This window comes from Ranitomeya imitator, chromosome 3 (genome assembly GCF_032444005.1).
Source record: "Ranitomeya imitator isolate aRanImi1 chromosome 3, aRanImi1.pri, whole genome shotgun sequence".
In the NCBI taxonomy this organism is placed as follows: Eukaryota; Metazoa; Chordata; class Amphibia; order Anura; family Dendrobatidae; genus Ranitomeya; species Ranitomeya imitator.
Genome location: NC_091284.1, coordinates 608029005 through 608042198, shown reverse-complemented (window position 1 = coordinate 608042198; position 13194 = coordinate 608029005). Strand labels below are relative to the sequence as shown.

Sequence of the window (13194 nt, the reverse complement as noted above, 5' to 3'; positions counted from 1 at the left end):
AGACTACATGGGCCAAGATTAAATTTAAGCTTTTAAAAAAATGATACAGCCTTTCTGACACACATCCTAACAAGCAAAGTGCACAAGTCTCACGGGGTCCTAAGAGATGTATATAACAATGTATGCAGTTTACACTGTGAAATCTGGTGGTAACAAATCCGTTTTTTGCAAAGTTGGCTATTTTGCACCTGTGACTGATCTTAATGGATCATTAGAATCTACCATCTTTTCAACATGTGGCATCCCAGGTATTGCAAAGCTGTGAAACTACTACTCTCCATAATGCCCCTATAACATCGTATGAATTGACTGATTGGCTGCTGTACTAATGTGATGTCACAGCCAATGCCTGACACAGGAGCAGCGGCTGAGACTCACTGGTGGACCAGGGGAAGGTGATTACAGAATGCTGTGTTGTTTTTTAACAAACTGCAACTAGGGCTGAACATTATCTGAAAGGGAACAATCCCTTTAAGCTTTAAATGAAATGCTAGTAATAACATAAAAATGTTAATCTCCATATATACTTCTCTATGAATCATTGCTCCTAGCTGTGTGCGTACATTTTATCTGGCATTAGTTTTAACCCCTTCACGCCCAGTCAATTTTTCCATTTTTTTTATCCTCCCCTTCTTCCAAGAACCATAACTTTTTTTTTTATTTTTCATTCCACAGTGCCAAATGAGGGCTTGTTTTTTGTTGTACTTTTGAACTACATAATTCGTTTATTCATGTAATGCATTGGAAAGCAGGAAAAAAATTCCAAGAGGGTTGAAATTGCAAAAATATTTTTTTTATTTACCATGTTCTACATACAATAAAACTGACCTGGCACTATGATTCTCCCGGTCAGTATGATTACACAGATACAAAACACGTACAGTATAGTTTTTATTATTTACTCGGGGATAAAACAATTTGTAAATTTGTAAATAAAACAAAAAAGAAACTTTGCTTGTGTCGCCATTTTCCGAGACCTTTAATACTTTCAATTTTTGGGATAAAGTGCTGTGTGAGAGCTTATTTTTTTGTGCCCTGAGCTGACGTTTTTACTTATATCATCTTTTGCGTAGATACGATTTTTTGATAGCTTCTCATGGCATTTTATTGCAATGTCGCAGTAGCCAAAAAAAGTCATTCTGGAGTTTTGATTTTTTTTTCTCAATATGCCGTTTATCGATTGAATTAATTTATATTATACAGTATTTTGGTAGATTGGATGTTTATGAATAGGGCGATATCAAATATGTTTTATTTTTTATTGTTTTAATGACCGGGCCAATTTTTACAATTCTGACCACTGTCCCTTTATGAGGTTATAACTCTGGAACGCTTCAACGGATCCTGATGATTCTGACATTGTTCTCTCATAATATATTGTACTTCATGATAGTGGTAAAATTTCTTTGATATTACCTGCGATTATTTGTGAAAAAAATGGAAATTTGGCAAAAATTATGAAAATTCTGCAATTTTCCAAATTTGAATTTTTATGCCCTTAAATCACAGAGATATGTCACACAAAATACTGAATAAGTAACATTTCCCACATGTCTACTTTACATCAGCACAATGTTGGAACCAATTTTGTTTTGTTAGGGAGTTATAAGGGTTAAAAGTTGACCAGCAATATCTCATTTTTACAACACCATTTTTTTCTAGTGAGCACTTCACATTTGAAGTCACTTTGAGGGGTCTATATGATAGAAAGTAACCAAGTGTGACACCATTCTAAACACTGCACATCTCAAGGTACTCAAAACCACATTCAAGAAGTTTATTAACCCTTTTCACAGGAATTTTTGAAATGTTTAAACAAAAATGAACATTTAACTTTTTTTCACATAAAATTTAATTCAGCTCCAATTTGTTTTATTTTACCAAGGGTTACAGGAGAAATTGGACCCCAAATGTTGTTGTCCAATTTGTCCTGAGTACGCTGATACCCCATATGTGGGGGTAAACCACTGTTTGGGCGCATAGCAGAGCTCAGAAGGGAAGGAGCGCCATTTGACTTTTCAATGCAAAATTGACTGGAATTGAGATCGGACATCATGTCGCATTTGAAGAGCCCCTGATGTGCCCAAACATTGAAACCCCCCACAAGTGACACCATTTTGGAAAGTAGACCCCCTAAGGAACTTAGCTAGATGTGTTGTGAAAACTTTGAACCTCCAAGTGTTTCACTACAGTTTATAACGCAGAGCCGTGAAAACAAAAATTCTTTTTTTTCCGCAAAAATTATTTTTTAGCCCCCAGTTTTGTATTTTCCCAAGGGTAACAGGAGAAATTGGACCCCAAACGTTGTTGTCCAATTTGTCCTGAATATGCTGATACCCCTTATGTTGGGGTAAACCCTTGTTTGGGCGCACGGGAGAGTTCGGAAGGGAAGGAGCACTGTTTTACTTTTTCAACGCAGAATTGGCTGGAATTGAGATCGGACGCCATGTCGCGTTTAGAGAGCCCCTGATGTGCCTAAACAGTAGAAACCCCCCAATTCTAAATGAAACCTTAACCCAAACACACCCCTAACCCTGATCCCAACCATAACCCTAACCACACCCCTAACCCTAATCCCAACCTTAAAAGTAATCCAAACCCTAACTTTAGCCCCAACCCCAACCCTAACTTTAGCCTCAACCCTAACCCTAACTTTAGCCCCAACCCTAACCCTAACTTTAGCCCCCACCCTAACCCCAACCCTAACCCTAACTTTAGCCCCAACCCTAACCCTAATGGGAAAATGGAAATAAATACATTTTTTCAAATTTTATTATTTTTCCCTAACTAACGGGGTGATGAAGGGGGGGTTTGATTTACTTTTATAGCGGGTTTTTTAGCGGATTTTTATGATTAGCAGCCGTCACACACTAAAAGACGCTTTTATTGCAAAAAATAGTTTTTGCGTCTCCACATTTTGAGAGCTATAATTTTTTCATATTTTGGTTCACAGAGTCATGTGAGGTCTTGTTTTTGCGAGATGAGTTGACGTTTTTATTGGTACCATTTTCTGGCTCGTGACATTTTTTGATCGCTTTTTATTCCGATTTTTGTGAGGTAGAATGAACAAAAACCAGCTATTCATGAATTTCTTTTGGAGGGGCGCTTATACTGTTCCACTTTTGATAAAATTGATAAAGCAGTTTTATTCTTTGGGTCAGAACGATTACAGCGATACTCCATTTATATTTTTTTATGTTTTGGCGCTTTTATACGATAAAAACTATTTTATATAAAAAATAATTATTTTTGCATCGCTTTATTCTGAGGACTATAACCTATAACTTTTTTATTTTTTTGTTCATGATGCTGTGTGGCAGCTCGTTTTTTGTGGGACATGATGTCATTTTCAGTGGTACCATGGTTATTTATATCCGTCTTTTTGATCGCGTGTTATTCCACTTTTTGTTTGGCGGTATGATAATAAAGCGTTGTTTTTTGCCTCGTTTTTTTTTTTACAGTGTTCACTGTAGGGGTTAACTAGTGGGACAGTTTTATAGGTTGGGTCGTTACGGACGCGGCGATACTAAATATGTGTACTTTTATTGTTTTTTTATTTAGATAAAGAAATGTATTTATTGGAACAATATATTTTTTTTTATTTAGGAATTTTTTCTGTAAATATATTTTTTTTTTACTTTTTTACATTGCGCCAGGGATGACATCACAGTAAAGTGACAGATCGCTGATCTGACACTTTGCAATGCACTGTGTCAGATCAGCCAATGTGACAGGCATTGCAGGGAGGCTTCCCGGAGCCTGCTTTGAGCAGGCGCTTGAAAGCCACCTCCCTGCAGGACCCAGATGGCCCCCCGTGGCCATTTTGGATCCGTGCCTGCAGGTAGGAGAAGATAGGAGACCCTCGGAGCAACGCGATCACATCGTGTTGCTCCGAGGGTCTCAGGGAAGCACACAGGGAGCCCCCTCCCTGCGTGATGCTTCCCTGTGCTGCTGGAACGCTGCGATCATCTTTGATCGCAGTGTGCCGGGGGTTATTGTGCCAGGAGCAGTCCCTAAACCACTCCTGGCACACAGTGCCAGATGTCAGCTGACAACCAGCCCCGATCGGCCGCGCTCCCCCCGTGAGCGAGGCTGGTCGGCAATGACGTACTATCCCGTCAGTGGTCATACGGGCCCTTACCACCTCGACGGATAGTATGTCCGATGTCAGAAAGGGGTTAATGGGGCAAAAAGTGGATGATTTGAACTTGTGTTTTTTCATATTTTTAGAATTTTTTTAATTACTTCTGTCTTTAATAGTCCCCATAGGGGAATTGAAACTGTGAACAACTCATCGCTTGTGTTATTCATAGTAGTGCATTAGCATTAAACATAGTAGTGCATTGTAGAGAAAAATCATGATTTCCCATGAATCTCAGCTACAGGCTGGTTTTCACAGGAGAATTATCATGACAGGCACGAAGGTCTGCAGCAGACCCCCGGTTGTATTGGCAACCCATCGGTGTCCCGCAATCACGCCACAGGCATGTCGATCAGCACATGGAATCACACACTCCCCCCCGCTGGTGCCTGTTAATTGACACTGTCCGAGATTGAAGGGGTTAACTAATATCAGTAACTAAAAGTTCTCTGTGAAATGTATGGTATAACCTTATCCTTTCAGTGCAGTTCATCCAAGGCAGTGATTATGCAAATAGAAATGTCATTAGAAACAAGTATGTGACCACTGCCCAAACTCCCTGGTTTCATATGACGGGATCAGTCAAACAAAATATTTGGCAACATGCAAAGCAGGAGTGACTGCAAAACCTGCCAGTTTCACTGAGAATATCTGCATATTTTACAGAGGTGTGGAGTCTGACTCATCTTCTTTTCTTCCATCATCATACTTATAACCAAAGTTAAAACCACATTATTGTCTACAAAGAACACCATTAAACCTTCATATCATGTAGAAAGTTGGCATAGGAGCTCTAAAAGCAACACTCTGATGTTTTTTGTTATTCCAGTGCTGCAGTGGTGCCAATAATTAAGTTCCATACCCCTAATAATATAATTACCTCCTCCCGGGACTGTCTTCTGCTCTTCTCCATCTTGTGACCATAGCTTCTGACTGACCAGAAGCCAGAGGTAACAGTCCCAAGCTCTGTGTAAGTCTATGGGAGCCTCGTTCTGGCTCTCATAGACTTACATTGAGTGGTGACCTCTGGCTCATCCACCAAACACTGGAGCAATCTGACAGAAGAAGACGGCAGGGCACATGCATTAGTGATACCACTCTAGCAGGGAAATTTTAAAAAAGGCCAGAGTGGTGCTTTAATATGTAGCAACTTCTAAAAGTAGAGAAAAAAAATTACTAAAAATTCTCAGTTATTGAGAAATGATTTCTGTTTTAATAAATCAAAAATAAAAAATAGGGTTTGCACAGTATTAGAAAGATGTTATCTTTCTCCTGAAAACACCAACTCCGATCTCAGGCTGTGGTACTGCAGATCAACCCTCTTATCTATGAAGCTGACTTGCGATATCATTTATAGCTCATGGACATGTGTGCCACTGTTTCTGGAATAAAACAGCTATATTGTTTTCGTATCAGTCATTAATAAGTAATGAAATAATATTCCAAATTTATTTTACAAGTCTATTTTGGTATTTTAGCCATGAAGTATTGGCCACTGTAGGGCAGGGATCTTAAACTCAAATACACAGAGGGCCAAACTTAAAAACTTCGACAAAGTCGCAGGCCAACCATGATATTTATTTAAAAAAATGTCAACAATTTAGGAAGTTTTTGCTTATTAACAAATCTAACGATGAACCATTTCATATAGAAACAAACTTAAGACCTCTTGATTGATGACTGTTCATGCCATCTGCATTGTTGCATCGCTGGCCCAAATGTATGTGCTGCTAATGATACAATATAGGGCATATTTGCCTTTATTTAGCACATTTCAGCAGTGCCGAAGCTAACAGTGTGCTCAAGTTATCCAGCCAACCTCAGGGCCGTGCTTACAAGCTCAACAGAAAAGAGAGCTTGAAAGCATATTCGGCCAACGCTGCTAGAAAGATCTCCATGGCAACAAGCAGTAAAGAATTATACAAAAAAAGTAAGGAATTGGGAAGAATGGAGCCAAATTTTAATTGATAAATTGCCCTTACAAAGTAATTTTTCCTCCTATTGAAGTCCCTATATTGCCCTTACATTGCACAGACAAAGTATGATGCCTACAAAGGTGCCCCCCAAACACAGTATGATACCCCCACATTGAATTTCTCCACAGTACCCTCCACATGCATGGTATGATAACCCTACAGTAGTCCACCCTCAACCTCCCCAGCATAGTATGGTGGCCACAACACAGTATGATGCCCCAACTGTAATCCCCACACAGCTCTTCACACAGTATAATGAGCCCCTCATAATCCTCCATACAGTATAATGGCCCCACACAGTCCTCCACACAGTATAATGTGCCCCACATAGTCCTTTATAGAGTATAATAGCCTCACATAGTCCTCCATACAGAATAATGGCCCCACTTAGTCTTCCATACATAATAATGAGGCCCACATAGTCCTCCATATAGAATAATGTTCCCCACATAATCCTCTATAGAGAACAATGGGCCTCACATAGTCTCCTATACAGTATAATAGGCACCACATAAAAATAATACTCACTTCTCCTTTTTCCCCCACTGCTCTGGTCTCAGCAGCTAGTGCTCTGAAGCACTTCACTGCTCTGAACAGCGGAACAAAGTAGGGATGTCCTTGCGCCAGCTGTGCTGAGATGTCAAATGCAGAGGATGCCTGACGGGGAGTTTGACATATATGCTGTAGGGCAAATCATTATTACTTGATCAGGCAGCACTTTTTCACCTTTTGCTTCACCCTTATACTCCAGGTCTAAATTAAACATTAAATTGGGAATATATACAAATAACATGTGCAACGAATTTCAATATTCACATACATAATGCTGGATAATAGCATTGATCACAGAATATTATTGTCTAATATCATTCTTTTGTTTTATGTTTTTCAGGTTTGAAACATGTCTACTTTCAGCTTTAACAAATCTGGAAATGGTAATATCTAAATAAACATGGGAATAATGTGTAAAGCAAACTAATAAATGTGTTCAATCCCTTAAAGGGAACTATGTCACTATTAACCTGCAGATGCAGGGTAATTATGAAGGTGCCCGGCCTCTGAAGTGAGAGTGCGACATATACCCGGTATAACATGAACTTTATTACTTCTGGGACGCTGCAGTCACCATTGCAATCATTCCGCTAGTTTGATCTTTCAATATATGAGAATGTATCGGCAACCAGAAAGCCTGGAGACAATGGAGGGGTATGCGCCTGTAAAGAGAAGCTGAGCACTTCCCTTAAAAACAGGTTTTTTTTTTTTTTTTATATACAGCTCTGGCAAAAATTTAGAGACCACCACATTGAACCCCATTGAAAACCTCTGGAATGTAATCAAGAGAATGATGGATAACTCACAAGCCATCAAACAAAGAAGAACTGCTTACATTTTTGCGCCAGAAGCAGTGTGAATGGCTGGTGGAAAGCATGCCAAGACGCATGAAAACTGTGATTAAAAATCATGGTTATTCCACAAAATATTGATTTCTGAACTCTTCCTGAGTTAAAACATTAGTATTGTTGTTTCTAAATGATTATGAACTTGTTTTCCTTGACCATTTCTCCTTTTCAGAAAAAAAATTACTGCTTGGAAATTCAGAGACATGTTGTCAGAAGTTTATAGAATAAAAGAACAATTTACATTTTACTCAAAAATATACCTATAAAGAGAAAAATCAGACAAACTGAACCTTTTGCAGTGGTCTCTTAATTTTTGCCAGAGCTGTATATAAAAAATGGTAAATGGATGCACGTGAATATGTGTAATGTCTTCACAGGCATTAATTTTTTTTCTGCTCTCTCCAATAGATGCCAAAAGTAACACTCTGGGATCAATGAACAGACAGAATGTGATACAGGAGACTAACAAGAAAAGGACCCTACTAAAGGACGGTAGTTGGATCAAAAAACGACCAGAAGAGGAAGAAGAGAAGATGTAATAGAAGCTGTGGTACCATCAATGTATGCACTGGTGTCTGTTATCTGTGTTTACATTCATTTTTTCTTTACAATGATTACAGTAGAGATGAAAACTATGGGAAAAGTGTTCTGAACCGATATAAATCACAAGAGGACTTGGACAGGTAATAATTAAATTAAATGAAAACTTTGAGTTGCAACTTTATGAGAAAACTGTTTGAAAGCGTAATGAGATAACTGCTTTAATATAAGTAGGAACCATAGAACAAAGGATTCTTTCTTTCAACACAAGTGCAAACTCTGTAGGGTCCAACTTGTATCCATTTCCATTGTATCCACTTATGGTTAGATACACTTTATAAAGATTTTATTGACTTTACAAAACATACAGTGGGTACGGAAAGTATTCTGACCCCTTTAAATTTTTCACTCTTTGTTTCATTGCAGCCATTTGGTAAATTCAAAATAGTTCATTTTTTTCTCATTAATGTACTCTCTGCACCCCATCTTGACTGGAAAAAAAAATCAGAAATGTAGAAATTTTTGCATATTTATTAAAAAAGAAAAACTGAAATATCACATGGTCATAAGTATTCAGACCCTTTGCTCAGACACTCATAATTAAGTCACATGCTGTTTATTTCCTTTTGATCCTCCTTGAGATGGTTCTACTCCTTCATAAGAGGCCAGCTGTGTTTAATTAAACTGATAGGACTTGATTTGGAAAGGCACACACAGCAGTCTATATAAGACCTCACAGCTCACAGTGCATGTCAGACCAAATGAGAATCATGAGGTCAAAGGAACTGGACAAGGAGCTCAGAGAGAGAATTGTTGCAAGGTACAGATCTAGCCAAGGGTACAATAGAATTTATGCAGTACATAAGGTTCCTAATAGCACAGTGACCTCCGTAATCTTTGAATGGAAGAAGTTTGGGAAAACCAGAAGACTTCCTAGACCTGGCTGTCCAGCCATACTGATCAGTCGTGGGAGAAGACCCTTTTTGAGAGAGGTAAAGAAGAACCCCCAAGAGCACTGTGGCTGAGCTCCAGAAATGCAATAGGGAGATGGGAGTTCCACAAAGTCAACTATCACTGCAGCCCTCCACCAATTGGGCCTTTATGGCAGAGTGGCCCGACGTAAGCCTCTCCTCAGTGCAAGACCTATGAAAGCCCGCATAGAGTTTGCTAAAAAAACACATGAAGGACTCCCAGACTATGAGAAATAAGATTCTCTGGTCTAATGAGACGAAGATAGACCTTTTTAGTGATAATTCTAAGTGGTATGTGTGGAGAAAACCAGGCACTACTCATCACCTGCCCAATAGAACCCCAACAGTGAAGCATAATGGTGGCGGCATCATGCTATGTGGGTAGTTTTTAGCTGCAGGGACAGGATGACTGGTTGCCATTGAAGGAAACATGAATGTGGCTAAGTACAGAGATATCCTGGATGAAAACATCTTCCAGAGTGTTCTGGACCTCAGATTTGGCCGAAGGTCCATCTTCCAACAAGACATTGACCCTAAGCACACAGCTAAAATAACAAAGGAGTGGCTTCAGAACAACTCTGTGACCATTCATGACTGGCCCAGCCAGAGCCCTGACCTAAACCCAATAGAGCATCTCTGGAGAGACCTGAAAATGGCTGTCCACCAACGTTCACCATCCAACCTGATGGAACTGGAGAGGATCTGCAAGGAAGAATGGCAGAGGATCCCCAAATCCAGGTGTGAAAAACTTGTTCCATCATTCCCAAGAAGACTCGTGGTTGTACTAGCTCAAAAGGGTGCTTCTACTCAATACTGAGCAAAGGGTCTGAATAAGTTATGACCAGGTGATATTTCCCCGTTTTTCTTTTCTACATTTCTTTTTTTTTCAGTCAAGATGGGGTGCAGACTGTACATTAATGAGAAAAAAATGACCTTTCTTGAATTTACCAAATGGCTGCAATGAAACAAAGAGTGAAAAATGTAAAGGGGTCTGAATACTTTCCGTATCCACTGTAGAAATTAAAGAGAATCCTCCCTCATCTGAGAGCAGCATGATTTACTGGGTGCAGCAGTTGTGACACAATCAGAATTTTTAGATGTAGCATGCAGTAGAGCTGAGAAAGCTGCCCGCGCCCCCACCAGGCTCTATATGTAAATAGTCTATTAACAGTGAGCTGCTTATCACAGGAGGGGCGGAGTCTGATTGGTAGTCTTGTGTGTAGCAGACCTGGCAATGATATTCTCCGATTGATAAAACTGATAAAACCTTCTTTACAAGTAAACAACAGCATACAATTATAAGCTTTAACTTGAATGGTATATGCTATATTCCTTCTTTTTTGGGAGACTTGCTTTGCATTTAGCACTTTCTTACACATGATATAGTTATTACTGCACTCTTTAGATGATTAGTAAGATGCACTGAGTTTAGGTATCAACTGTACCCTTAGAGGCACTATATTTTTAGATATTGTAGGATCCGACATATACTGGACATGGAAACTGCATTGCATAATGACATTAAATCTCTTTTCTACATCATGGACATTCCCTGTAATTTTTTTTGAAAAAGTTTTTATATAATTGTCTTGTTGTGATATTTTGAATTAATAAAGAAATATTGTTTATGATAAGGAGAGTTTTTCTATATTGGATTAAGCATATTATAAAGCAGATGCAGCTGAACAAATGGATATGAAGGTTGTAATGCAAGTTTCTATATAATTTTTTATTCATTTAAATATCTGCTCTTTCAATGTTTAGGATTCCAGTGGTTAGTTGTATTGTGTATGACTATACATAACATACATAGTTGTCAATCACTAATTAGGACTGCCCAGGGGTCTCCTAAGCATCGAATGTTTAATTAAATTACTACAAATCTTTCGCTAAAAAACTAAATATCAATCTGTTCAGCGCCTCATGCAGCCCACAGAAGGGACCCCAAGTAAAATGTGACACATTCCCTTTAAAGGAAATCTGTCAGCAGATTTTTTTCTACCTCACCTGACAGCAGCATAATGTAGGCAAAGAGACTCTGAATCCAACCATGTATCACTGAGGCTAGTTTCACATTTGCGTTCGGGAGGGCTGCGGATGGCAGCGTACTTCCTCCCTTCTTCCTGCTTGTAGTCCCGCCTACGCAGGACGCATACAGAAGTAGGCGGGGCTGCAAGCAGGAAGAAGGGAGGAAGTAGGCTGCCATCCGCAGCCCTCCCGACCACAAATATGAAACCAGCCTTAGATTACTGGGTGCAGCAGTTGTGACATAATCAGAGTTGTTAGATTAGGCATGAAGCAAAGCTGAGAAAGCTGCCCCCGCCCACACCAGGCTCTCAATGTGCATAGTCTACAAACAGTGCGCTGCTTATTACAGGAGGGGCGGAGTTGAATGAATGCCTACACACCAGCTATTCACAGCCATGATAATGTCTTAGTGATAAAATCTTAGTTATAAGTAAACAACGGCACACAGCCTAATAAGTAACACATTGTTAAAATCTGTGTTTTACCCCCTATCTCATACTGTACCCAGACTACATAGCAAAAACCTTCTGACAGATTCCCTTTAAAATACTGTGTATTGATACTGGGTGATCTGGTGTGTAGCTGCATTATCCTAGATTGTAATGGGAACTGCTGTGTCCTTTTTATCTTTACGAATGGGAGACATAAGCTGACATTATGTGCTGTTGATTTCCAAATAAATTTCTGTGCTAAGGAATGATATTGGTGAATAATTACAAAGTAAAAGGATTAATTACATTTTTTTAACGGTAGAAGGATACTAAACGTCCTCAGTCAGTCTGTCACGTCTGTTGGAAATATACCAATGTATGTAATTATAATATGGTAGAAGTCTCATTTGGGTCAGAGAATTTCTGAAATATGTTTTGTTGAACTGTGAAATGTGCATGTTTTCTAGTAATTGTGGTCTGTGTTGTGTTACAGCGCCATGGATAAAGAAGAGAAGAAGCCTATTCACAACAGATTTAGATCCGATGACGCTTTAGACAGGTATCTGGTTTTTTTTTGCATTTTATTAGCAATCACAAACAATTTCTGCACATAGAATTTAATGTCATGTGCATATTATGAAGATTTTCTATTAATCATAAAAGGGAATGATTAAATTCCTACTTAGCATCGCAACAATTGCACTTTTGTAATGAGTAGACTCTGCCTCCCAGGATCTTTTTTCATCACAGGATGGTCCTGTTTGGCTCCTGGTGTAATGATGGGAAATTTTGCCTCAAAAGTCAATTAATGAATGTCATGCAGTCTTAAGGTCAATCACTGGCCTCAGTTATGATGTCTACATGTATGGCTTATAATATAACTAAGGAAAGATAAGAACTTCATCACTGTGGAACTGATGAGAACCACCAGGGTGGTGGAGGTTGAGGTGTTTCCTTGTCTTGTGTGCAAACACTAAAGTGAACCTGTCAGCAGGATTGTGTAGTAACCTACACACACTGTCAGGTTGGCGCTGTTATACTGATTAAAAATAATACCTTGGTTGATGAAATCCATCTTGTGGTTGTTGTTTATTCTTTATTTTCAGCTTTGAGTTATTGATATGGCCGTGCTCCAGGGCAGCCTGTGGGGGGTCTTTATGTGGTGCTCTGATTATATATTCATCTATATGGCTTATGAGAGGTCACTGATCCCTCAGTGACCTGCCCCCTATTTTATATACTGAATATAATATCGTTTAAAAAAAAATTCACATTCAGCAGGCAGGCGCTGCAGGTGCCATTTTGCTAGAGGAAAAAAATATTTGTCTCCATCAAAATGGCACTGGTGGCACATGCGCAGTAGCGTCTAACGGATCACCGGTAGTTGCTACTGCGCAGGCACGTTTTGCGACATTTTGAGAAAGATTTATTTTTCTGAAGAAATTTATATCACTAAAGAAAATAATTAAATGCATATTATGGATGTGATAACGCTGCAGCGCAGGAGCCGCCGCCACCTGCCTGGTGAATGTGAATTTTTTTTCAAACCATACTGTATTAAGTATGTAAAATAGGGGGCAGGTCACTGAGGGATCATTGATTTGTCAGAAGTCATACAGATGAATATCTAATCACAGCACCACATGAAGACCCCCACAGGCCGCCCTGCAGCACGAGCATATCATTAACTCAAAACTGAAAATAAAG

General features: G+C 39.2%; 1 protein-coding gene across 5 annotated transcripts in view; it reads left to right on the top strand.

Moving 5' to 3' along the window:
• Window positions 1-13194, top strand: part of SCEL (sciellin) — a 117361-nt gene that overhangs the window by 25570 nt on the left and 78597 nt on the right. For all 5 annotated transcript variants that reach the window (XM_069758077.1, XM_069758076.1, XM_069758075.1 and 2 more), the window contains exons 2-5: window positions 7010-7052; window positions 7926-8052; window positions 8138-8200; window positions 11981-12046. In XM_069758077.1, the coding sequence (XP_069614178.1) occupies window positions 7019-7052; window positions 7926-8052; window positions 8138-8200; window positions 11981-12046 (290 nt within the window). In that variant the 5' untranslated portion in view covers window positions 7010-7018. The remainder of the gene's footprint in view (window positions 1-7009; window positions 7053-7925; window positions 8053-8137; window positions 8201-11980; window positions 12047-13194) is intronic.